We start from the raw sequence: 26,337 nt of genomic DNA on the forward strand, positions 1-26,337 counted from the left end.
GTTGGAAGAGACTCAACCTTAATGTTGCATTGTTCTCAGATAAGATACGTCAAAGCCGGCGAGAAAACCGACATCAGGGACTTCCACTGCTGCACTGGCGCTGTATTGCGGGTAGGGTCGTAGGCCGCAAATGCCTCATCCCACGCAGCCTTATGATCGACAGTTATCTGCTTCATGGGCGCGATATCCTTCTCGGGCATTAGAGCTTGGAGTGCTGCGGAGTAGTCGTCTGCCTCTCGGAACAAAGCTTGCATCATGATTGGTACTATGAAGCTGACACTCGCCTGGTTTAGTACCGGTGCCTGTTTACAAAGAAACATTAGCCATCACCAATCTAGATTCCAATGAGAATTGAAGATAACTGACCTTGTCACGATACAAATTCAGCAAGTCGATGGAATCTTGATTCAGGGAGGTGAACTGCTTGACGACCTCTTCGGACTCGCTTGGTGTGAACTTGGCGTCGGTGAGCTTAGAATGCGCCTCTCTCAGGGCATACCAGCAATCATAGCATTTCTGACCAACAGGAATCGCGGCTAAAGAGCCACCGTGATAGCGGTTGATGGCATCCTTGTTTGCCTGTACAGCCTCCGAGAAAGTAGCGATGCTGCTCATAACGCTGTCTTTCTGGGTTGCGGGCGCAGCGGAGGCCACCAGAAACAGCGAGCAGAAAGTGACAAGGGTCTTCAAGACGCGCATAGTGGAGAAGGTAGTTGAACGGAGCAGAGCGACTGGTCGGGGTGTCTTGTGGGATGAAGGTGCTTTCGAGAAGCGAAATAATAAATAGATTGCTCCTCTGTACTCCGTACAAGCTGTTGAGTTTTCTTGGGCAGTATTCCTTTGAGTGGGGGATCCTACGGATTTTGCTATTGCATGCGAGGGCAATTTTAGAATTCACTAGTTAGTAAATAGACTGCATACATCAGTAAATTAGCGTTAGAAGCGCTATGCAAGTTCATGTACGGAGTGATGCGGCCTTGCAGAAGCCAGATTTCGTGAACCATGGAGCGGCTGATCAATCGCCTGGGCTGCAGATTATTTGGCGGTTGTCATCACAGCAACCACGGTAGATGTTTATGGGTACGCAAGGGGGCATTTCCCCCTGCATCATGATGGGGCCGTCACTCGCGCAGAATGAACCACGATCCTTCGGTTCCTTGATTAGCGAAAAAAAAGCACAAAGAATGTGGACTATGGATTATGGTTCAATAAGTCGTCAAACTGGCAGCTGGTAAATTATCAAGCTTGTGTGCGGGGCGACGGCTGTCAGAGGCAGAGTTGAGCACAGTAATTGCTTTTTCCTGGGGAGTTGAGCTGAGGATATGTCATAGCTGGGTCATGGAAAAGTAAACACATCATTTTTAACATGGGTTCCCGAGATAATATGTAGTCAAAGCGAAGACTAAGTGGAATTAGGGAGTTCTTCATCTGCCTAGCGATAGATAGTTCGATCATTCAAACACTGGACATGTGTGTTAGTCTGCGCAAAAAATTTCCCAAGTACATAGCATTCCTTTCCTAATTATTATTTTTCTACCCCGCCTCGAGACTTGGAGACAATATACATCTTGCCACACGATTCGGCTCGTGATTGACCAAAATGACCGGAATATCAGCGAAAACAACGCTTGATGGCTCAGCAAAACCGGAGGATAAAGCTAATCCTACTGCTACTGCGGCCCACGCGGCGTGCGAGGAATCGTCGCAAAATGTTACGGGACAGGATTGTTCCATGAAGGTTCCTTTTCCAGTTGCTATTGTTGGCATGGCAGTCAGGCTTCCCGGAGGTGTTAACACGACGGAAAAGTTCTGGGACATGTTGATCAACAAAAAAGATGGACACTGCAAAGTCCCAGAGACAAGATATGGGGCGGACGCATTTTACAACGCTACCCGCCCGGGCACCGTCAAAACCCGTCATGGGTATTTTCTACAGGAAGACGTTGGTTATATTGATCGGTCGTTCTTTTCCATGAGCAAGACTGAAGCAGCAAAGCTGGACCCACAGCAGAGGCTGCTCCTGGAGGTCGTATGGGAATGCATGGAGTCTGGTGGTCAGACAAACTGGCGTGGTCAAAGCATTGGTTGCTATGTTGGCGTCTTTGGAGAAGACTGGCTGGAGATGTCTAGCAAGGATACCCAACACGTGGACCGATTTCATGTCGTAAGTGCAGGAGACTTTGCGCTCTCGAATCGCGTGTCCTACGAATACGATCTACAGGGGCCGAGGTAAGTATTACAAATTAAACTGCTCCGTATAGTCTGGGTTCTAAGAAAATTGTTAGTATCACATATCGCACGGCTTGCTCGTCCTCTATGGTTGCATTGCACGATGCCTGTCAGGCATTGTATAGTGGTGAATGCTCCTCGGCCGTCGTCGCCGGATCGAATCTTATCCTGACACCAACTATGACCATGTCTATTTCCGATAACATGATATTATCACCCGATGGACTTTGTAAGACATTCGATGCCTCCGCTGATGGCTATGGCAGAGGTGAAGCGATCAACGCCATCTATATTAAGCCATTGGCGGAAGCTTTGCGACAAGGCGACCCTATTCGCGCCGTTATTCGATCGACCGCTGTGAACTGTGACGGAAGAACCCCGAGTATCACCACACCTGGCTCAGAAGCCCAGGAGCGCCTCATTCGACGCGCATATCAGAAGGCTGGCATTGAAAATATCTCCCAGACAGGATTCTTCGAATGCCATGGAACGGGGACAATTGCCGGTGATACGGCAGAGACATCTGTCGTCGCGAAGGTCTTCCCTGAGGGCATCCATATTGGAGCGGTCGGTCAAACCAGAAATCTCGTAGTTTCCTCAGAGCCTCACTAACAATTATATAGGTCAAAGCCAATGTTGGACATTCGGAAGGTGCATCGGGGATAACCGCCATTATCAAGTCTGCCCTCGCACTCGAAAAGCGGATGATCCCTCCCAATGTGCATTTTGAGAATCCAAACCCATCAAGTACGCAAACACTATGGACTTTACTTGCACCTAGTTGCTAACTCTTTTTCATGAAGTTCCGTTCGAAACGGCAGGTCTGAAAGTGCCACTAAGCCCGACCGCATGGCCTGACGGTCGGTGCGAACGAGTGAGCGTGAATTCATTCGGCATTGGTGGAACAAATGCACATGTACGTGGGTATTTTCAAGGCAACCATTGGCTGGTTTTGATTTTTACTTACGATATGAAGGTCATCTTGGAGTCTCTTTCGTCCCTGTCTCACGCTCAACAACAGCGATCCACAGATACGACAAGCCCTCGAGTGCTGGTCCTGTCTGCAAAGAATGGAAAGTCCCTACAGAAGGCCGTGGAGCACATGAGGGAGTATACAAGCAAAACTCCATGTCCAGTGAATGATCTGGCATATACCCTAGGCTCTAGACGGGAACATCTGGCTCACCGAGCGTTCGCCATCATTGATCCCGATGGAACGATGTCAGATTTTGAGAGGTTTCGCGACATACAATCTGGAATCACATTTGTCTTCACTGGCCAGGGTGCACAATGGGCCGGCATGGGAAAGGAATTGATGACTGCATCATCACGCTTCCTGAAAAGTATCAGGGCCATGGATAAGGAGTTGTCGCTGCTGATGAATCCTCCTAGCTGGACCTTGGAAGGTATATTACCGTATACTCGTGCAAATACACGATCTGATCTAACAATTTTGATAATACAGAAGAGCTTGTGAAAGACGATGAATCCTGCAGGATTCAGCAGCCTGAATTTGCCCAGCCGCTCTCCACAGCAGTACAGATCGCACTGGTAGACCTTCTCGAGGAATGGGGTGTACGTCCAACATCAGTCATAGGTCACTCTAGTGGTGAGATCGCCGCTGCCTATGCTTCTGGTTCAATGAAAGCAGGTGTGGCAATTTCGGTATCATACTTGAGGGGTAAAGCTGTTGGTGAGGCGACTACAAAGACTGGAGGCATGGCTGCAGTTGGTCTCCCGGCCGACAAGGCCAGGAAGTACCTGCTGGGCGATGTGGCTGTGGCGTGCGATAACAGTCCACAGTCCGTGACATTGTCTGGTACCGCAAGTTCTCTTGACAAGGTTCTTGAAAATATCCAAGCAGATGACCCAGAAACGTTTTGCAAACGACTCAAAATCTCTGTGGCATATCACTCTGGTGAGCCCACAATTCGTACCTACTACTGCCATTGAATCTAACATTGCTACAGAGAGCATGAAGGAACCCGGAATTTCTTATGAGGCCATGATGAAGCAGGTCATATCCCATAATGAAAAAATGATCCCGCTGTACTCGACAGCCCGAAACAATGTAATAGTGGATCCGACGGTCCTGGATGCATCATACTGGCGGGAAAATCTACAATCAACGGTTTTGTTCAATGGTGCCGTTCAGCGATTGCTCCAAGAAGCAAGGCTGCCAACAATATTTGTTGAGATTGGTCCTCACTCAACGCTCTCAAGCCCGCTACGCCAAATTCTACGCAAGCACGATGCCGATCAGACTTCCAAGTATATCCCGACCCTCGTTCGTGGCCAGCCTCAGTGGAAGGCTCTTATTACGACTGCTGGAAGACTTCATAGTAGCGGGGCCTCTGTTGACCTGGATGTGGTCAATGATACTAAAGGTGCCTCGATTTTGACGGAACTTCCAGCTTATCCATGGCTGCACGAGGAGAGTTTCTTCAGCGAAACCAGGCTGGTTCGTGAATGGAGAAACCCGAAGGAGCCACATCACGAGCTACTAGGGCCTCGCTCTCTGGAATCAACAGACCTGGAACCTTCATGGAGGAGAGTTCTCTTTGTCGGACATGTGCCCTGGTTATGGGATCACATTCTAGGCAGAGAACTCATTTTCCCCTGCGCTGGATATATCGCCATGGCTGGTGAGGCGATTCGACAGACAACTGGGGCGGAAGATTACACAATCCATAATTTGACCATGAAGACGCCGTTGGCGCTCAAAGAGAGCGAAGCCGCAGAGCTAGTGACCAGCCTTCGCCCGGCAAGACTCACTATGACGACGGATTCTCCGTGGTATGAGTTCACAATATCGGCGTACCAGAATGGGGCATGGAAAAAGCATTGCACTGGCCAGGTGAGGGCCGGAACAGTGAAACAATATGTACCTCGTGATATCAACTCATATCCACGCATGGTATCTTCCAAGTCATGGTACGAAGTGATGAAAAAGCGCGGCCTAAACTTTGGGCCTGAGTTTCGAAGACTGGAGAACATTTCTGCCAATCCCTGTGGTCCCCAAGCAAGCGCCCGTATCCAATACAGTGATGAGATCGATACGAAGCACGCCAGTATTTATGCCCTTCATCCCACCATCATTGATCAGAACCTTCAGATGCTTGGCGTCGCAATGTGTCGCGGATCCTCTCGTCATATGACAAAGCTCTGTATGCCAGTGGCAATCGAAAACATATATGTTGCTCCAGGTCGTGGGGTAATGTTTATTGATGCATCGTGCAATCCTACTGGTGACTCCATTATTGGCAACGCAATGATGGTCTCTGAGAAAAGGGTTGTTCTCTCAATTGAAAAATGCATACTTTTCGGAGTGGAAGATTCGGATGACACGACAGGACATGATTCTTTGGTTGCCCGAATTGATTGGAAGCCGCATGTCGACCTGGTCTCCGTGAGGGAAGACCTTCTGCCCAATATATTGAATAATCACGCTTCAACTCTCTTGGATGCTTTCTTTGGATCGATTATCACAACAACAGCGGACAAGATTCAATCACTGCATCCGAATAATTCCCACCTTGAAGAATACCAACGCTGGATTTGTTCCCAAGCGAATGCGAGGAAAGAAAACGGGAATAGCAAAAACTCACTTTGCCAATCTGATCATCTGACCGAGATCACGAAAGAGATCGAGAAAGATCACACTGACATGGCACCTCTGTTGAGACTGGTAAAGAAAGTTTCAATCGCTTCGGATGGCGTAGTGGAGGGAAGGGTCCGCCCTGAGGAACTGGGAAATACGGCAGAATCTCTGTTCAGTGTGTACAAGTCCTTGTCACTGACGGCAGGGTGCACCGAACTCTTCTCTCTTCTTGGCCATTCTAACCCGATGATGCGAGTCTTGACAATTGGGCTGGGCAATGGATTCGCAGTCACCCAAGCCTTATGCGGGCTGACATCAAGCAATGGCACTCCTATGTATTCAAAATATACTGTCACAGACAGGACGGAAGACGCCGTTTGTCGTGCAAAAGATTTATTTTCCTTTGCTCCCAAAATTGAGTGCACACTACTCGATATTGCCCGTGACCCTATTGCGCAGGGCTTCGAGGCTGAGGGCTTTGATTTGATCATCGCTTCGGAGGCATTCGATGCCGACATGCCGATGTCGCCCTGCCTGAGAAACATTTTCACTTTGCTTGCCCCAGGAGGTCGACTGTTTTACCAAGGGGTGTTTTCCACAATTCCTTTGGTCACATACGTGATGGGCATCTTTCCCGAGTGGTGGGCTCAACAGGACCCCTCCTTCAGCAAGCCTTCTATAACCCCCCAGCAATGGGAGAAAGAACTCAAAGAGAACGGTTTCAATGTGTCTGACATGTTGACACTGAAAGACTCATCAATCCATCATGCGGGTACAACGATTGCATCGCGGTCATATCCTCTGATCAGCAACTCTTCAAAGGAAGTCGCCATTATGTATCTGTCCACAGTGCCAGATTGGGCTCGCACCTTGGCAACGGGCCTAGAGAGAAGAGGGCAGCTTGTGACATGGGTCCCTTTCGGAGAGAACCCTCCCCCAGGGATAGATTTGATCTCAGTCATGGACCTGGAAGGTCCATTCTTCGACAATATCTCTCCAGAAAGGTTCGCTCAGTTCCAGCAATCCGTCAGTCAAATCAAAAGCTCTCATGTTCTCTGGGTCACAGGAAGCTCTCAGATGTCGTGCAATGATTCGCGGTTGGGCCTCACTTTGGGGGTCATCCGAACAATCAGACACGAAGTGTCACCTGAATTCTATACCCTCGAGATCGATGACTTTGACGACTCATCTGTCAGTGCCACAATTCGGGTTTTAGAGCACGTGAACCAACAACGAGACGGTTCAATGGTAGATCCCGACCGTGAATTTGCATACAATCAAGGAAGGCTTCACGTTAGTAGGGCTCACTGGATTAGCGCTCGCCAGGAGCTGTCCACGACAAGGCCTACCGACTGCGAAGCCAAGTTCCTAGATATTGGATCATATGGATTGCTCAACACACTTGCGTGGTCGGAGCTTGCGCACTCCGAGATGCAAAATGACGAGGTCGAAGTCGACATGAAATACATTGGACTGAATTTCCGGGTAAGCATATTGACTCAAAAGAGGGGTTTCGGAAGCTTGTTGGCTGACTGTTTATATTCAGGACATGATGGTCGCTCTAGGTGTAGTCGGCGATAGAAGTGAATTCGGTGTCGAAGGCAGTGGTGTCGTCCGTCGTGTAGGCTCATCAGTGACGCATGTCAATGTTGGCGACGCGGTGATCGTTGTTGGCGATGGACTTCTGTGCACACGCAAAATCGTTGCTGGGGAGCGCTGCTTCGTTCTTCCTGACGGCATTAGCTTGGATGATGCGGCCACAATTGCCTGTGTGTATGGCACGGTAATCCTCTCACTCATTCACATAGGCAGACTCCAGAAAGGCCAGTCTGTCTTGATACACTGTGGATGTGGTGGTGTTGGATTGGCAGCCATTCAAATCTGCCAAATGATAGGAGCCAAGGTTTATTTCTTTCTATCACTTTTCCCAATTTCGTTAGCTAACGCTGGCAGATTTTCACCACTGTTGGGAATGAAGATAAAATTCGCCATCTTATGGAAACGTTTGGCATCCCTCGGAATAATATTTTCAGTTCTCGAGACCCATCTTTCTTACAAGGAGTGATGGAGCAGACTGAAAATCGCGGAGTGGACCTCGTCCTCAACTCTCTCTCAGGCGAACTTCTACATCTTTCTTGGAGATGTGTTGCTAAGTTTGGAAAAATGATTGAGCTGGGAAAGCGCGACCTTCTAGGACATGGCCAACTGGACATGAATGTTTTTGCCGGAAACAGGTCTTTCGTCGGTGTCGATGCGAAACAAATCATAGACGAAGACATCAGCCAGTTCCAGAGGTAAGTTACCGATTTTGAAGAATTCTCTGTGTCAGTGGACTGACTGATCTGGGAATATAGTGTGATGCAAGAATGCATGGAATTCCTCAGTCAAGGTCATATTAAGCCCATTCGACCTCTTACGGTTTTCGACGCAGCGGACATTAGCCAAGCTTTCCGGTTTATGCAAACCGGGAAACATATGGGAAAGATTGTTGTGAAGATGCCCGATAATGCCTCGGAGCTACAAGTTTCCCCCGGTTCCACATTTATATCGCTTCCCTCTGATGCCTCGATTGTCATCGTTGGGGGTCTGGGTGGCTTGGGTCGCACTGTGGCAACTTGGTTGGTCGAGAAGGGAGCCAGAGATTTGGTATTCCTCAGTCGGTCAGGCGCGACCTCCCTCGGGTCTCAGTTATTCCTGGAAGAACTTCGCAGCCAAAATTGTTCAGTGACGGCGATCGCAGGAGATGTGGCCAATATAGAGGATGTGAAGCGTGCAGTGACCGCTTGCAAAAGGCGTATTGCCGGGGTTATCCACATGCCCATGGTGTTGAAGGTAGGCTGAGACTTCCTGTTGAAATTCAAGACTAAAACTAATTGTGTGTGTTTCAAACAGGATCAACTACTGTCAAAGATGACGCATGACGAGTGGCACTCGGTGTTGTCCTCAAAGGTACAGGGGACGTGGAACTTGCACAACGCACTCATTGACCATAGACTGAACTTCTTTGTGTGTTTCGGTTCACTGGCTGGCCTCTGTGGAAATCCCGGTCAAACAAACTACGCAGCAGCAAACGCGTTTCTAGATGCTTTGGTCCAGTATCGATCAGGTCGCGGACTTGCAGCAAGTGTTATTGATCTCGGTCTGATGAACGATGCAGGATTTGCATATGAGAATGCACCCAAACTCATCCAACGTGCAAAGTCCGCCTCGATGCGAACTGTTGAAGAATACCAGCTAGTCCAGGCTCTGGAACTGGCAATTTGTCTGTCGGGTCAAATAGCGCTGGGTCTCGGAACTATCAAGCCTCTCTCTAGTCCCGGTGTCGTGCCACCCTGGACTCGGGACGCGCGCTATAGCATGTGGTCAAATGTCATCTCAACCACTGAGCCAGTAGCATCTGCGATGGACGGGGATCTCAAGGAACTGATGGACTCTGTGAAGAGTAATCCTCATATACTTGATGACCCTGCTACCCAAGCGAGAATCACTAAAGTTCTCGGTGTGGAGATTGGATCTCATTTAGCAAACATCGACGATATGGACGAGAATGATATCCACAACATGATGATCGAGTCCCTGGCTATGATCGAAATCAGAAGCTGGTATCGCCGCCATCTCGGCTTGGAGTTGCCTCTGGTCGAGATTTCAAACGCGCAAACAATCGGAGGCCTTGGAAAGGTGACGGTCCAGGCGCTACGTGCCAAATATCAAGTAGCCACCAACATGGAGGTTTCTGCGGGAGATTCTACGCCCACATCAAATGAGAAAGACCTTCAGTATGTCCAAGATGCGACACTCGGTCGGGCTATTCAGCCCATCTCGGAGCCGATAACCGAGTGGTACGCTGAATCTGAAGGGCACGTACTTTTGATAGGTGCCACTGGGTTCGTTGGCGCCTTCATGTTGTCCATGTTGGTGGCTATGCCCGAATTGCAGACCGTCACTTGCCTGGTTCGTGCTGACTGCACGGCGACAGCGATGAAACGGCTTGAAACAGCATTTACCAAGCTTCGCACGCCAATTCAGTCCTGGGACAAAGTTCGAGCTATTCCAGGAGATATCACCCGTCAAGACCTTGGTCTGGAAGCCGATGAGCATATTCGTCTATCCAGTCAATGCAGTGCCATTTTCCATCTAGGCGCCGTTGTCAACTATACTCTACCATACTCTGCTCATCGGGATACCAATGTTCTCGGTCTTTTGAATGTCATCGAATTTGCCAATACTCGTCGCCTCAAACCTGTTCATTATTTCTCGGGCATGGCCGCATATGGCCCATCAGGCTTTCTCAGCAGCCCGACATATGTGCCAGAAAATGAGAGGCCAACACCTGGTTCTGGAGATCTACAGCACCATACTGGCTACTCACTCAGCAAATATGTTGGAGAATGCATCGCGTGGGATGCTATCTCGAATGGATTCCCTCTCGCAATTCATCGGGCTGGTTTCGTTTTAGGACACAGTGTGACGGGAATAGGAAATGCAGACGATGCTGTCAATCGCCTCATGTCGACTTGCATTAGTCTGGGTGCATATCCGATTCCCCCTGCCCAACGAAACTGTTTTGTCCCCGTTGACTTTGTGTGCTCGGCTGCTTTGCATATCTCACTTTGCAACAATAACCTTGGTCAGGCGTACAATCTGATTCATCCAGACCAAGACCAAAACATCGACCTGTCAGCAACATTTGGCATGCTCAGCCAATTAACTTCACAGCCACTCCGCGCTGTCGAGATTTCCGAATGGGCAGAGCTAATGTCAAACGCCGCCGGCCACCGTCTAAGTGGCATTGCGCCAATCATTGCGGAGAAATTAACGGAAGGTTCAATCTGGTGGAAAAACAAACAGGATGCAATGGTGATTCATGGGACTGAAAATCTTCACAGAGCTTTGGCAGATCGACCGGACATTCTGAAGTGCAAGACCATGTTTGAACTAATGGAGACATACTTTACCCAATGGAAGTAACTCCTCAGAGTCCGTGGTTGGATGTACGAGATCTAGATTCGATGATATAGTTTGGTAATTTTACTGGGAAATCTGGAAACCACGGAGTACAATCCGTTGCTTCTATCCTCTATGAACACCTCAAATCTGCCACTCAATACGTGGGTTGCACTACCAGTAGTAGTTGAATTAAAATAAATTTGAGATCTCTTACATACACGAAACGATGCTGCATGGCCGTAGCAGCCAGCAAAATTCATGTAACCACTATGGAACTATCTCACTAATCGTGTACTCCATGGAGTGCGAGGGAGTCGAAAAGATGCAAAAAATGCTTCCTGGCCAGGATCATCCAGTTGCCAAGGGAGTATCAAGAGTAACCAAGTAATTGACGAAATCACTTCAATAATCCAAACAAGAAACGGACTTGCTGTTGGGGCCGTCTTTGTTCGCGACACAATCCACTGAGCATTTGCTTTTTGATATATGGTTGCCACTGGCTGGAAGCAGTAGGCAATGAATACCCTTGTTGCAGGAATAGCACGCCGAGAGGACGTAAATGATGCCATGCCGTGTGAGGCAGCAGTTATTGCAAACACAACCCAGATATGGGTTTTGCTGGACGTGTCGGAAGGCATCAGCCATTGAGCAACGGACCACATTGGGCGTCGAAGTACGTCGTGCCACCATTTGGCCCAAAAGTCTACGGAAAAAAAAATAGTTAGCTTCAGTGGCCTGGTTTCTTATGCAACATATTTACCTTTCAGGTTGGGTGAAGACAGCCGGAAACCACCAAACAGAGTCGGATGTGCCCATGTCTCCCCCGCGATATCATTTGAGATGCCCGAAATGATACCAACGGCGACAAGAGAGAAAAATGCATGCGACCCGTCTAGGAAAACCTGGGCGCTAATAATACGTACAACACGCCCCAACCATTTGTATATCTCATGGCTCGTGGCGATTGTCAGTTGCGCCCCAAGGCTTTCAGAGACATTGTTGATCATTCGAGTCACGAGAAGCCCTTTCTTGGGAGCGAATACCGCTAGATACATATCAAACCACAAATATGCAATAAGAATGCGCCGTGTTTGAGTCATAATGAAGGACCGACGACTGGGCTTCCAGTCGCCAACCCGCTTCCATGAAGTGCGAGCACCACCTTCACTGATTATCAAAGTTGCAGGGGGAAGATGGCTTACGGGGCCATGGCTCCAACCAATGGCTCGTGGATTTGCAAGCAAGTCAATGATACAGAAAATACGACGAATGTCATTCGGTGGTGGAAAGGACTCCCAGCAGTAGAGAGAGCCGACCTTTCTCAGGCGCCGCATAGACAGTGGGTTGGAGACGATGAGAAGTTCTATCGCTCGCACAGGATGATAAATAGCCATGAATCCGGTCATATAGTTGAAAAGAGGACCCGCGCTTGGGTGTTGTACGGAATAGCAGGAGTAGAGGACACTGAGCCCACAACAGCCATACCGCAAGCGATCATACTTCACAAGATGCTCGTAAAGCAAGAGACCCAGTCCATAGATTCCAAACGGAACGCCCATCCAGATCACTGAGATGGTAATGACCAGGAGTTCTGATTCCATTGCAGCAGAACCGGCGCGACTTTAGCAGATAGAACTTTCCGTGAAAAAAGGCTCCGAAGTGTCATCGAGACATAGGAGAATTTCGCCACGAGTGTTTTCTTTCTTTGCTGCCCCTGAACAGTGTGTCACTTTCCCATCAGTGAAATTCAGACCGAATTTCCTAAATATGGTTGAAAATCAACAAAAGACCCTTGCATTTTGCGTCGAGTGACAACTGGGCATTCCATGCTGGGGGGACAATTCATACATTCCAGATAAGACACAGGTCAACTCGACTCTTCGCGCTGTAGAGACCATACTTTCTTTTGCTCGAATATGTCAATCGATAGATCACCTTTTTGGAAGCCGCCAAAGTTCACGGTCGCAATAGTAAGGATTAATACGGAGTAGTTCATGCACGTTCGTAATTGCTTTTGGTGCTCGGACTCGGACGTGATTATCCCTTGCATAACCGTCACAATTCGGAGATGTAACTTTGATCGACAAATCCTGTTTTGAAATGGATTCTCGTAAACAAGAACACGCTAGTTTATATGGATTTTGTAGAGATTGAGAAGTGATTCAAAGGCCTGTCTTCTCCAAGGTACGGAGACAACGGCACCGATTGTAAGGCAATTCAACACTGGTACACGCTGTCAGCATGGGCTCTACTACCGTTCACGGAATTGGGGAATATGGATCTCATCCTATTGCCATAGTCGGCATGTCGATGCGGTTGCCAGGAGGTGTGCGCTCTGCTGCGGATTTCTGGCAACTGCTGAGTGAAGGACGTGATGGAAATTGCGTTGTCCCAAGATCGCGGTATAACGAGGAGGGATTCTACTCAGAGACTGGTGCGCATTCAGTAAGAATGCGACGCGGCTACTACCTCGAGGAAAACTTGGAGACATTAGACACTTCCTTCTTTGACATGGAGGGGCTACAGCCTTCTCGGATGGACCCGCAGCAAAAGATGCTTCTCCAGGTGGTATGGGACTGTCTCGAAAATGCTGGGCAGGTCGACTGGCACGGAAAACCTATCGGTTGCTTTGTCGGCACGTATGGAGGAGATTGGGAAGAGATAGAAGTCAGAGACTCTCAAAATGCACACAACTTTCATATGATCGGACATGGAAAGTTTTCACTTGCCAATGTGGTTTCCTACGAGTTTCATTTCAATGGCCCTAGGTAAGAACGCCGCAACATGAGCACGAAGTCGTACTTTCACTAAAGAAATATTAGTATGACAATCGAAACCGGCTGCTCGTCTTCCATGGTTGCTCTGAATCAGGCATGCAAGGCTCTTCTGATGGGAGACTGCTCTGCGGCTATTGTAGCTGGATCCAATCTGATCTTCACACCTACAGTCGGAATGCATGGCTCGGGCCTCAGCGTTTTCTCTCCATCCGGCATATCTAAATGTTTTGATGCTTCCGCAGATGGATACGGAAGAGGCGAAGCTGTCAATGCAGTTTTAATTAAGCATTTAGATGATGCATTGAGGGATGGAGACCAGATTCGAGCTGTCATTCGATCATCTATGGTCAATTGCGATGGTCGAAGCCCGGGAATCACCACGCCTTCTGCCGAGGCACAGGAAAGGTTAATACGGGAAACATACAAGCGAGCCTTGATCAGTGATCTTTCGCAGACTGCCTTCATTGAGTGTCATGGCACCGGTACTTTGGCAGGTGACCCAATTGAATGCTCCGCGATAGCCAAGACCTTCCTCAAGGAAATATATATTGGCTCGGTGTGTGGTTGACCTTTCCCACTTCGCGGACTGGAATAGATGCTGACTCCTCAACACCAGGTCAAAGCCAATGTTGGTCACTCAGAAGGAGCATCAGGACTCACAAGTCTCATAAAAGCAGTTCTTTCGCTGGAGAACAGGCTAATTCCACCTAATATCCACTTCCATCAACCGAATCCACGAAGTGTGTATCGATTCGTATCTTTAACTGGAAATGACTAACATGAGTTTTAGTTCCTTGGCACAATGGACGTCTTCGTGTTCCTCAAAAACTTACTGAGTGGCCAAAGAATCGAAAGGAGAGGATTAGTGTCAGCAATTTTGGAATTGGTGGCTCAAATGCACATGTGAGAACATCACAACTTGACACAAGTTGTTAACAGATCACTGACGAATATCTAGGTAATTCTTGACTCGTTCTCATCTTTAATGCCCAACTCTGTTCTTGAAGATGAAGTGAAGGAAACAACGCCCCGGCTGCTTGTTGTTTCTGCAAAAAGCCAAGAAGCCCTGTTAAGTCGAGAGCAGAGTCTTCTGAAGTACAGGAGCCTGCATCCAAGTCGTCTGAGCGATCTCGCATATACCCTTGGTGTTCGTCGCGAACATCTTTCCCATAGGGGCTTCTTGGTCAATAAGAACGGTATAGCGCCGGAGATGGGAGCAATCAAGCATTCCATTGCCGGTCGGGCTCCTGACCTGACTTATGTTTTCACGGGCCAAGGAGCCCAGTGGGCGGGAATGGGCAGAGGATTAATGAAAACCTTCAGAAGCTTCCGAGATAGTATTCAGTCCCTAGATATTGTTTTACAAACCTTGAAAAGGCCTCCATCGTGGAGTTTAGAAGGTAAGCATGCCCCAAGTCAGTCGTTGCTTCTGGTTTAGAGCGAGGGCTGACAGAGTCTCATAATAGTCGCACTTGCGGAGGACAATTCTGATCAAATTAACACGCCTCAGCTTTCCCAAACTCTGTGTTGTGCATTGCAGATTGCGTTAGTGAATCTCCTAAGTGAATGGGGCATCAAACCCGCGGCAGTTATCGGCCATTCGAGTGGTGAGATCGCAGCTTCATATGCTGCGGGGGCAATCACAGCTGAGTCTGCGATTGCTTTAAGCTACTACCGTGGTCTGCTGGTCGACGAAGTGGGCAGTGAGGGAGCAATGGCCGCCGTTAGCCTGGGCCGGGTGCAAGTGGCATCGTATCTACGAGACGGTGTTGTCATCGCATGCGAAAATAGTCCCAACAGCGTCACTCTATCTGGAGAGCCCCGTCAAGTGGAGGAGGTGATCAACAAGATCAAACCAGATTTCCCAGATGCACTGTGCAGAATGCTGCGTGTCAATAGATCATATCATTCAGGTACTGATCCCCCGTTCTAGTCGGAAGGTGACGAGACAAGAATTCAGCAAGCTAATCAAAAGAAACTAGGTTCTATGACCGCCGTCGGCAAGGTATATGAGACCAGCATTCGACCCTACATCATGACACGGGATAAAATGATCCCAATGTATTCCAGTGTGACTGGGCAAATTATCGTCGACCCGAAACAACTCCACTCCAACTATTGGGTTCAGAATCTTGTGTCTCCCGTCCTGTTCTGGGGCGCTGCTGAGTCCATTATGCAGGATCATGCTGGGTCATTCTTCTTGGAAATTGGACCGCATTCCGCTCTTGCAGGACCTCTTCGCGACATTCACAAAGCGTTGGACGATGTGAAGCAAGAGGTGTCATATGCCTCCTGCCTCATTCGCGGCCAATGTCAGGTGACGGCTCTCCTGACGGCAGCAGGCGAGTTATTCCTAGGGGGCATCCAGCCAAATTTCGAGGCAATTAACGGCCGCGGGAAACTTCTCACTGATCTTGATCCTTACCCCTGGCAAAGTGGAGAAGTTGAATGGTCTGAGAGCCGAGTAACTCGAGAATGGAGGCGCCGCAAGTATGCCCACCATGAGCTTTTAGGTTCTCGAGTCGTCGAATCGACGCAGATTGAGCCCTCTTGGAGAAACATGCTCCATATTGACGACGTTTCCTGGCTTTGGGATCATCGCATTGGAGGGTCGACGGTCTTCCCTTGCGCCGGATATATCGTTATGGCGGGTGAAGCCATGCGCCAGATAACCGGGTCCGACAAGTATCGCCTAAGAAACCTTCGCATGTCTAAGGCATTGACGCTCGACGATCGTGGCCGAATAGAAGTTGTGTCAAACTTCCGACCAGCTCGACCGACTGACGAGCCTGGCTCGGGTTGGTATGAATTTTCAATTTCAAGCTTCCGGATGGGTTCATGGGTCAAACATTGTACAGGACAAGTGCGAAGCGAAGCGTCCTCTCCGACTCCACGAGATATCAGGGGTCTACCAAGATCTGTAACTTCTCATTCTTGGTACGAAAACCTGAAGGAGCGAGGAACCGAATATGGGCCAAAATTCAGGCTGCTCCAGCATATATCCGCTCACCCGACACATCTTTCAGCGACTGCCAGCTTAGAAAGAGATGGGTCTTCTGATACCGTTGATGCTCCTATCATTGATCAGTGTCTGCAACTCGTAGCAGTTGCCATGTCCAATGGTTTGTCTCGAAAGTGTGATGGTGTAGGAATGCCTGTGTATATTCAAGAAGTCTTCGTTGGCAAGGCGGGACCCGACATGTTTCTCGAAGCTAACGCAGCTGGAACATCTCTAGGGATGACCTCTGGTTTTGCATGGGCACAGTGGGGGGCCGAAGTGGGAATCAAAATTGATGGCGTCGAGTTTATGGGCTTTGATGAAGGATCGCCTGGAGATGAAGATCAGAAACTGTGCACCAATCTGATGTGGGCCCCAGACGTGGATTTTCTGCCAAAAGGGTGTATTTTCACGCCTTCCAAACCATCGATGTCTACATTTGATGAGACTTATGCTCCACGACAACAATTCTTTGACATGTGCATCATTGAAACTGCACGGCTAATCGCTGATTTGGAGCCAGCCTCAGAGTACCTGCGCAAGTACCAAAATTGGATGGCTACAAGATCCTCTGAGATCCTCAAGAATATCCATTCCAGTGTGTCATCTGAAGACAGAGAGTTCTTACAAGTGTCTCGAGATGGCTGGACCAACATACTGTCAAGGCTGAAGTGGCAGATTGATGAGACCATGCCACTCAGTAAACATTTCGCTGAGCTTTCGCTTGCTGTCTTGGAAAGTTGCACGGACATCGTGCAGGGTAGATGCCAACCTTTGGGTCTGCTGATGGAAAATGAGAGATTATCGCAGCTTTACAACACTGGCACCAGCAGAAATTACGAGGAATTCTTGAGGCTCCTAGGGCACTCTCAACCCGACCTTCAGATCATTGAGATTGGAGCGGGCACGGGAGCGACAACAGCAAGAGCCCTACATTGCCTCCATCCTGAAGGAGTGGTCCGTCAGTATTCTCGCTACGTATTTACTGATATTTCTTCTGCCTTTTTCCAGCCAGCAATGGAACGATTCAAAGGATATGAAGGTGTTGAATATGCGGTCTTGGATATCAGCCAGCCTCCTGTGGACCAGGAGATCCAACCCGCAAGTTTTGATTTAGTCATTGCGTCAAATGTGAGTTTATTGAGACTGCTTAGGACGGCAAAAATACTCACATTAATCTCAGGTACTTCATGCAACATGCAGCATACAAGAGACTTTGAAAAATGTCAATTCTCTCCTCAAACCTGGGGGACGAGTCTTGATCGAAGAAATTTGCACTGGTGAGTTTCAAAATATTGGAGACAACTGTGCAACGAGAACCGAGCTAACATACCCGAAGAGGCCCAACCAATAGACTTCATCATGGTAAGCTCTGCTGCACCAGATGCACATGTACGAAAAGCGATATTAATGTGTACAGGGTGTGCTCCCCGGCTGGTGGATAGGTGAAAACGACAACCGTATCGACGCACCGTATATTTCGGTAGATCGTTGGCACACTGAGCTTCGAGAAGCCGGATTTGAGAATGTCCACTCGGCCCCGGGCGAAGCGGAGATCTACATGACCTCAATACTAGCATCTCTTCCTCCGCCATCATATAGCAAAGAAAGTACAGTCAACATGCTCTACAATTCGCAGAGACCTCAATGGGCAATGGGCGTTGCTGAAAAGATAGAGGCTATGGGCTACCCAATTCGTTGGTGTACGATTTCAGAGCCACCTCCTACCAACGAAGACGTCATCTCTTTCTTGGATATCGAAGAACCCTTTTTGTATTCCTTGACGAAAACTGAACTTACCCAACTGCAACAGTACCTTTCGTCATGCACATCCACCCGTGTTCTGTGGATGACTCGCAGCTCCCAAATGCGCTGTCAAGATCCCCGTTATGGTTTAACTCTAGGTTTTGCGCGGACAATGCGCATGGAATACGAAATGGACTTCGATACAATTGAGGTGGACGACTTCGATCAAACTTCGGAGGGTGCCGTCGTCGAGATCTACAAGAAGTTCCAACAACAGCGATTGCGAGAGGATGAAACACTGGATCATGAATATGCTATCCAGGGTGGAGTGATTTATATTCCAAGATACCACTGGAGTAGTTTGCCTGAGAATCTTCTCGAGGATCCTTCTCCGGCAGGTCCAAAGACCCTTTCAGTTGAGCAGCCTGGGATTCTGGACTCTTTCAAGTGGATCGAGAATGAGTTGCCCCTTCTAGGAAAGGATGATGTGGAGATCGATGTAAAATTCGTGGGCCTCAACTTCCGGGTAAGTGAGTTCTTCTCTTACTTTGAGTGTCGGAAAGCTGACCGTACGGGCAGGACCTGATGATGAGCCTGGGAATGTTGCAAGGCAAGAGCGATATTGGATTAGAGGGAAGCGGAGTGGTTCGACGTGTTGGAAGTAACGTTTCACATGTCCATGAAGGAGATCAAGTGGTATTTCTGGCTTCGCCGGCTTTCAGTACCCGTGTCGTTGTTCCAGGAGCTTTAGTCGTCGCGTTACCTGCTGAGCTTCCCTTGGATCAAGCTGCCACCATCGGGTGTGCATATACTACCGCGGCGTACTGTTTGCTGAACGTGGGACGACTGCAAAAAGACCAGGTATGAACTTGCCCGGTTATGCCAAAACTATCAATGAACACTTACTGATCTCATATTAGTCGGTGTTGATTCACTCTGCTGCTGGTGGAGTAGGAATCGCATCCATCATGCTCTGTCAGATGCTCGGTGTACAGGTGAGTTCAAATGAGAGCCCATGACAAATGCATTTCTGGGCGTGATTCGCACAATCGTTGTACTATTGCTAACTTTAACAGATCTTTGCTACGGTCGGCAATCAAGAAAAGGCACAACATCTCACTGAAACCTTTAGAATTCGAAAAGAGCATATCTTTGACTCTAGGAGTACTTCCTTCGCGCCGAACCTGCTAAAGAGAACTCGAGGCCGAGGTGTTGACCTGGTCCTCAATTCTTTGGCAGGATATCTCTTGCTCGCATCATGGGAATGTGTAGCTGAAGGAGGTATGATGGTGGAAATTGGTAAACGCGACTTGATGGGTCATGCTATGCTGCCCATGGATCGGTTCCTTGCCAATAGATCATTTGTGGGAGTGGACATTCTTTCCCTCGCCAAATCACGACCTCAGGTCGTACTAGAGTGAGTTTATTCTATATTCTTGCAGGATTCCAGATATTAACATCAGTCTACAGGTGTTTGAAAACAGTCTCGACCCTGTTGGCCAAGAAATCCATTGAGCCTATTCGGCCGATGCGTGTCTTTGCAGCCGGTCAAATCACTGACGCATTCAAGTATATGCAAGAGGGGAAGCACATGGGTAAAATCGTTGTTGAAATGCCAGATGATGCCAGTTCACTTGCCATGACCAAAACACCAGCACAAATATCTTTTTGCGAGGACGGCGCCTATCTTCTGGTCGGTGGTCTAGGTGGCCTGGGCCGTGCAGTGGCGCAATGGATGGTTGAAAATGGTGCCAGGAACCTCATTTTCCTTTCCCGTACGGCCGGAGATGATGATAGTGATTCAAAGTTTGTCTACGACCTCGAGTTGCAAGGGTGCCATCCCCTCTTGATCCAGGGTGATGTCGCTAGCCTGGCGGATGTCAAAAAGGCCGTCACTGCCAGCGGCAAGCCGATGAAAGGAGTCATCCATATGGCGATGCTCATGAAGGTAAGCCGTTGTCTCTCACTCCCAGATTTACGAAAGTACGAGACTGATACGTGATGTTTCACAGGACTCTCCCTTCTTTAGCATGACGCACGACCAGTGGACAGAAGCATTGCGCCCCAAAGTCGATGGAGTGTGGAACCTGCACGAAGCCTTGCGCTGTGAAAATCTCGACTTCTTCGTCATGTTCAGCTCCGTCGCAGCAGCAGCAGGCTCTGCTGGACAAGCAAACTATACTGCAGCCAATACCTTCCTCGGTGCCTTCGCACGTTACCGCCAGTCTTTGGGTTTAGTAGCGTCTGTCCTCGATGTTGGTTGGATCACCGATGTCGGCTATGTCAGCCAACGTCCCGAGCTCTTGGACGTGATGCGGTCCAAAAGCTTCATTCCTCTCCGCGAGACCCATCTCCTAGCTGCCCTGCAATTGCTATTGTCCCCACCCAAGATGGTCGATGGAGCGCCATCCAAATTCAGTGAAGAACATCACCTCTCGATCGGGTTGGGTCTCCTATGGACACAAGCTTCCGGTGATGTACGATGCAAAGACGCACGGTACCGTCACGACCCAGCGGTAGGAGTTGCACGCCTCCAGCCACGCTCTTCAGAAACCAGTAATATCAAAGGTCTTCTTCACGCTGTGGAAGAGAACCCCGACATTTTAAAACTTGCTCCCACTTTTGATCTTCTCACCAAGGAAATGGCACTTTTGATGGGGCCGTATTCAGCGGCTGTGAAGAATGAAGATTGGGCGGCTATGGCCGAAATTTCGGTCGACTCGCTGGTAGCTGTGGAGGCTCGAGCATGGTTGAAGCGCAATCTTGAGGTAGAGCTTGGCCTTGTTGACATCGCAACGGCAGGTACTGTTCACGGTGTTGTTACTCTCACCATGTCTGCACTGAGCGTGAAATACGCTGGTAAACGGTGATAGTCCGGTATAAGTATCAGGGCTCGAGGGGGTGTTGTATGAGGTATTAGGTCCGAATGTAACCATTTATCCGATGAAGATCACGATGAAGATCAGTAGATTCATTAGGCCATATGTAAGTTTCAAGTCATCAGAAGCTAGACTAAATGGGTAGATACATATGTCGATTTTGGAAAGCATCTTAGAAAAGGTGAATTCAGGACGGGCTAAATGATAACTCAGTGATGAGAATTCTCTAGAAGGGAGACCTGTAGACTCTTCAAAATGTTATCAGCTTGGGGAGAGTGAAGGTGATTTCCATAGTAAAGTTCGGTCGCATCCTTCCCAATTGATTGCTGAATCAAATCTCGACCACCAGGATGATCGTCCTTAAAGTCCGCAACATCATATACCACTCCATTTATGCAGGTGAGTTCGTCGAAATCATCACATCGCTTCCTGAAATCTTGCCAGCTCATCTGAGGGAGTTTGGGCAAGGCCCTAATATGTTCGTCACTGTCACTTTTGCGCCTGGTGCTTTCCTTCTTCCGTTTGAAGCGAGCTTGTTCTATCTCCAATGGGCTGGCAATTTTCAGATTATTCACCCAACCAAGTCTTCCCCATAGCCAGATAATCCATCGCGAAAAGTCTGGCTCATTCCAATTCACTCCATTCCGATAATCCGTCGGAAACGCGTGGTGGAAGTTGTGGTTCGCCTCTCCAAGTGTCAAAATGGCGAGAAGGGGGATATTCCGTGCAGTTGTACTGGTAGAGTACGGCTGAGTCCCAGCCCACGGGGCATGAGCCACCGAGTTGATCAAAAAGGTGATGTGTTGCGTTATAATAATCCGAGTTATCCCTGCAAAGAGAATTCCACCTTTCCAGTCATTCCAGCCATAATGAGCTACCGCGCCGGGCAGGAGGATGCCGACCGTGATGAGAATAGGCCAGTATAGTCGATCCTGCCAAACGACCACTGGATCCTTTTTCAGGTCTGACAAGTCTACCGGACCCCATGCGCTCTCGTTCAGCCCCAGTAGCCAGCCAATATGAGAGAATAGCAGGCCTCTCGTGGCATTATAAGGATCTTGGTCCGTGTCTGTGTATTTGTGGTGGGCGCGGTGATGTTTCACCCACCATAGAATGGGCCATTGATTCTGGGCAGCTCCAATCACGGCAAGTGCGATTCTTATCCCGATGCATGCTGAGAATGATCGATGAGCCCAAAGTCGATGATATCCTTCAGTTGGCTGGCTTAGCTGGAGACGTCGATAGTCTTTCAAAAGGGTTCAGGGACCCACTCACCAATCGTAATGCTAAAGCCTCCTACAATCCCCCAAGTAATGGCCATGATGAGTGTGTTTTGCCTGGGAACAACATATGGGGCAGCACAGAATATGACAACTATTGGTCCTAAAAGGCTCGCATGAAGAAATTTGTGGAAATTCTTTCGGTACCATTCAAATTCGGCCTTCCAGGTGTGGCGGGAGACACCTTGAGGCACCGGCTGAGCAAGCCCGCCCTTTGACTGTGACATTATGATAATGCTGCTATGTAAGATATTGGGCGCGCTAGCGTTGCATTTTTGAATAAATTCGTGTGAACCTGAGGTGATGGGAGCTGACCATTGTTTATACCAGGTACTGTACTTTCATTTCACTGGAGTTCTGTTTTTTGCTTCTTTTCACCCCCTTGCTTTTGCATGGATTGAGGCATGTAAGTTAGTTGCCAAGTTGTCAGTCGATGCATCAAGTTCAGTAAACATATGCGCCACCAAACGCAAATCCGATGCAGGATCGAAGTACAGTAATCAAGCACTGTTGGCCCCAAAAAATGCTTGCTTTTTCATGGGCTTAGTGAAAGTATACTGAGAGTCTGAGACCACTGTGGAGGAGTCAGTGTAATAGATCTGACATCTCTGTTTTCTCCACCGTGTAGGTGCCAAATGGAATTCTTTATCGGAGCCCTAAATACATAGATGACTTCTATTGCTTGGTATCAACAACTACAGTACACAGATCGAGGCTTAAATTCTCTGTCTGGGATGGTGGATCTGTAATTATCGCAGGCTGGCCGCTACGCTCTGAATAGAGGGCAGAATGCAGTTTATGAGCACAGCAGTGCTTGAGCCATGTATACAGAGTCAGCATATCCAGTCAGCAACCGCGACATGACTCATGAACAGAAATAACAAAGGAGAAAAGACCAGATTATTTCTTGGGTCAGCATCACTAACGGACCAACCACCTCATTTTTCTTGGCGGGGCCGATTTTTCTCCCTTCGGATTCTCATATGAAACATCTGAAACCGGCTAACCGAGGCTCTTTTACTGAACAGCTGGAAACTCCCCCAGGTTTTCACAAACCTTCAAACCTTGCAGCCCCACAAAACCGAATAATCTACTCCGTATGCATAACTGCTTTATTTAAAATATTTAGCTATTCAGATACCGCCCAAGCCAGATCAAAATATAAGATGCATAACAGAAATAAGATCAGAAAATGACTCGGCGGGCATAAAATAACGTAGTTGACACGCAAGAATTCAGCATTTGACAAGCGGGGTAAACTAAAGTTGAGCACCTCGCAAGCATGTCTCGAAGCAGCCACGCTCGCTCCTCCACAGGCCTCCCCAAACGGCAAATCACACCACTGTCATAGGTCATCTCGTTCCCATTTTTCCGATTTTCTGGGGAATCGGGCCCATTGTGCTCCCGATTGATAAGCCCCTCCAGAGGAATGGACCACTCGCAGGTTTCCCGGGGCCACCGTTAACCTTGCAGACGTCGGCTGGAGTGGAGTTGACGCCTTGGTTCCAAGTTTGTTATGCTGTACCTTTGTCTCATACACGAAGACTCGGCTGAGATCATACTTCTTAGATGATCATCACCTTGCGAGCCTTCCAGCAACGGGGATAACCGTGGACAGCCCCTAGTTTCCTCGCTAGCGTGCCATGTGCAAATGAAATCTCCTATGGACCCCCCATAGCCCCCGACCGAACGAACCCCACGTTGGTATATTAAAACAAAAGATCTCTCTGGGTGTTGATCCGGTTGACTGAATCTGGTTTCCTTTGAGACTCGATCATCCAAAAACTGGCCATCATGATTGAAGCAATCGTGGGCGATTTAACGCCCGCTAGGGCAGTACTGTGGTTCCTGGGTTTATTCACGACTTTCTGCGTGTTTCGCAAACTCCAGGCCTCCTTGCAGATTGCCCGTATGGGTGCTCGCGCTCCTAAGGTCAAATTTCATCTCCCATATGGTATGTTTCGAATAGCATGGGGATCGGCCACAAAACATGGCGGAACTAAAGCTAACAAATCGACAGCTCTCGACTTCATCTACAAGGGCCAAGTGGCCAACCGCAAGCACAAAGATATCGAATTCTGGAATGAGACCATCGCGAAAGCCAGCGGCCGCGATAATTGCAAGACTGCCGAAGTCGATGCTGGCATTTCCACACGCGTAGTCCTAACCAAGGACCCCGAAAACATCAAAGCGCTGCTCACCGGCCAGTTCGCAGACTACGGCAAAGGCGAACCTTTCCACCGTGAGTGGAAGGAGTTCCTCGGCGACAGTATCTTCGCGACAGACGGAGAGCTCTGGTCACGCTCTCGCCAGCTCATCCGGCCCATGTTCGCACGGGAGCGACTCGTCGATACGGAGATTTTCGAGAAACATGTGCAGAAGCTCATCCCTCTTCTCGGTGGCCATCCCAACGACAGCAAGGTCGTCGATGTTGGCTCACTGTTCTTCCGGTATACCCTTGACGCAGCAACAGACTACCTACTTGGCCAGGGAACCGATAGTCTTGAGAACCCAGCTACACGTTTCGCCGAGGCGTTCAGATATGTGCAACAACGACAAGCGGAACTTTTCCGATTCGGGTAAGCAATATCTCTCCCCGATCTTGTGTGATGCCCAGCATCAAATCCCATTGGAAGGATCAAATAACTAATATTAGATCCTGTGCTATCCCAGCGTGTTCAACTTCGCCATGTCTCGCACCGAATTCCGCCGCAACCTGAAAATCATGGATAGTTTCCTACAGCCCTACATCGAGACCGTACTCGCCATGTCCCCAGACGAACTTGATCAAAAGCTCTCCAAGCGCGAGACATTCCTCCACGCCCTGGCCCGCTTCACCCGCGACCCCAAAGTCCTCCGCGACCAACTCGTCGCCGTCCTCCTCGCCGGCCGCGACACAACAGCCGGCACACTCTCCTTCTGCCTCTTCGAACTATCCCGACACCCCGAAGTCGTTGCCAAACTACGCACCGAGATCCGCGAGCGCCTCGGCGTCGGCGCCGCCGCCCAAAAACCCACCTATGACGACCTCAAGACAATGAAGTATCTCAACGCCGTAATCAACGAAACAATGCGCTTCTACCCCGTCGTCCCCTTCAACGTCCGCTACTCACTAAAAGATACAACCCTCCCCCGAGGCGGAGGTCCAGACGGACAATCCCCCGTCGGCGTACGCGCAAATACCCGTGTGATCTACTCAACGCTGCTCATGCAGCGGGATCCGGATTTGTACGATGGGCCTGGGTCGAAGAATTACTTTGATCCGGGGCGGTGGATTCCGGAGCGTTGGGTTGCGGGGTGGCAGCCAAGACCGTGGCAGTTTATTCCGTTTAATGGGGGGCCGAGGATTTGCATTGGACAGCAGTTTGCGACTATTGAGATGGGGTATACTATTATTCGAATTTTGCAGGCTTATGAGAAGATTGTGGCGTTGCCGGTTAGTGGGGAGGATGCTGTTGAGGATCCGGTGCTGAGGTTTGAGGTTACGCTTAGTCCAGGGGCGGAGTTTAATTGTGTTTTTGTTAAGGAGGGGGAGGAGGCTGTTAGGGCTGGTGTTTGAAGAGGTGGAGATGTGGGTAGGGTGTGTCTTCGAGATGGGACATTGTGAATGTGGTGTAGCTGGGATTGGATTGATCCTCTCATCTCCCCTCTGCTTGACGTGGCTTGACTCTGGAGTTTAGCCGGCACTGACCTACTGCGATGTATACGAGAGACGACTTGCAATCTTCTATTTTAGTTCAAAACAAATTGAATCATCATTCTTCCAATACTAGCACACCCACAAATTTCCCAATGAGCCTCTTAGCCCAGGCTATGAACCTGTGAAGCCCCAAATTTCCATATCAACTTGAACCTGAACAATCTCCGTATCCAATCAATC

General features: G+C 49.0%; 6 protein-coding genes across 6 annotated transcripts; 3 read left to right on the top strand and 3 right to left on the bottom strand.

Annotated features, from left to right (window-relative positions):
- Window positions 1–35: 35 nt before the first annotated feature.
- N7473_003045 (uncharacterized protein) lies at window positions 36–699 on the bottom strand (the record flags this gene model as incomplete). The annotated part of the gene is made up of 2 exons (XM_057148985.1): window positions 36–302; window positions 367–699. The coding sequence occupies 2 exons, from the start codon at window positions 697–699 to the stop codon at window positions 36–38; spliced, it is 600 nt and encodes a 199-aa protein (XP_057012639.1).
- A 901-nt stretch (window positions 700–1,600) lies between these two features.
- N7473_003046 (uncharacterized protein) lies at window positions 1,601–10,798 on the top strand (the record flags this gene model as incomplete). Its single annotated transcript, XM_057148986.1, has 11 exons — window positions 1,601–2,229; window positions 2,286–2,796; window positions 2,853–2,976; window positions 3,033–3,145; window positions 3,206–3,635; window positions 3,695–4,147; window positions 4,200–7,315; window positions 7,377–7,733; window positions 7,784–8,124; window positions 8,185–8,662; window positions 8,723–10,798. The coding sequence occupies 11 exons, from the start codon at window positions 1,601–1,603 to the stop codon at window positions 10,796–10,798; spliced, it is 8,628 nt and encodes a 2,875-aa protein (XP_057012640.1).
- Window positions 10,799–11,520: 722 nt separating this feature from the next.
- On the bottom strand, window positions 11,521–12,378 carry N7473_003047 (uncharacterized protein; the record flags this gene model as incomplete). Its single annotated transcript, XM_057148987.1, has 1 exon — window positions 11,521–12,378. One exon carries the CDS (start codon window positions 12,376–12,378, stop codon window positions 11,521–11,523), a length of 858 nt encoding a protein of 285 aa, XP_057012641.1.
- Window positions 12,379–12,912: 534 nt separating this feature from the next.
- Window positions 12,913–21,168, top strand: N7473_003048 (uncharacterized protein; the record flags this gene model as incomplete). Its single annotated transcript, XM_057148988.1, has 15 exons — window positions 12,913–13,545; window positions 13,600–14,110; window positions 14,171–14,294; window positions 14,345–14,457; window positions 14,513–14,954; window positions 15,021–15,467; window positions 15,537–17,683; window positions 17,736–17,832; window positions 17,892–17,917; window positions 17,973–18,824; window positions 18,878–19,159; window positions 19,219–19,293; window positions 19,375–19,715; window positions 19,769–20,246; window positions 20,311–21,168. The coding sequence occupies exons 1-15, from the start codon at window positions 13,019–13,021 to the stop codon at window positions 21,166–21,168; spliced, it is 7,320 nt and encodes a 2,439-aa protein (XP_057012642.1). The 5' UTR covers window positions 12,913–13,018.
- A 218-nt stretch (window positions 21,169–21,386) lies between these two features.
- Window positions 21,387–22,736, bottom strand: N7473_003049 (acyl-CoA desaturase; the record flags this gene model as incomplete). Its single annotated transcript, XM_057148989.1, has 2 exons — window positions 22,453–22,736; window positions 21,387–22,423 (listed from the first exon to the last, which is right to left on the bottom strand). The coding sequence occupies exons 1-2, from the start codon at window positions 22,682–22,684 to the stop codon at window positions 21,387–21,389; spliced, it is 1,269 nt and encodes a 422-aa protein (XP_057012643.1). The 5' UTR covers window positions 22,685–22,736.
- A 1,515-nt stretch (window positions 22,737–24,251) lies between these two features.
- Window positions 24,252–26,016, top strand: N7473_003050 (cytochrome P450; the record flags this gene model as incomplete). Its single annotated transcript, XM_057148990.1, has 3 exons — window positions 24,252–24,411; window positions 24,478–25,036; window positions 25,131–26,016. The coding sequence occupies 3 exons, from the start codon at window positions 24,252–24,254 to the stop codon at window positions 26,014–26,016; spliced, it is 1,605 nt and encodes a 534-aa protein (XP_057012644.1).
- Window positions 26,017–26,337: the final 321 nt, after the last annotated feature.

This window comes from Penicillium subrubescens (assembly GCF_028828155.1).
Source record: "Penicillium subrubescens strain IBT 31985 chromosome Unknown utg000002l_segment0_segment0, whole genome shotgun sequence".
NCBI classification, from domain to species: Eukaryota; Fungi; Ascomycota; class Eurotiomycetes; order Eurotiales; family Aspergillaceae; genus Penicillium; species Penicillium subrubescens.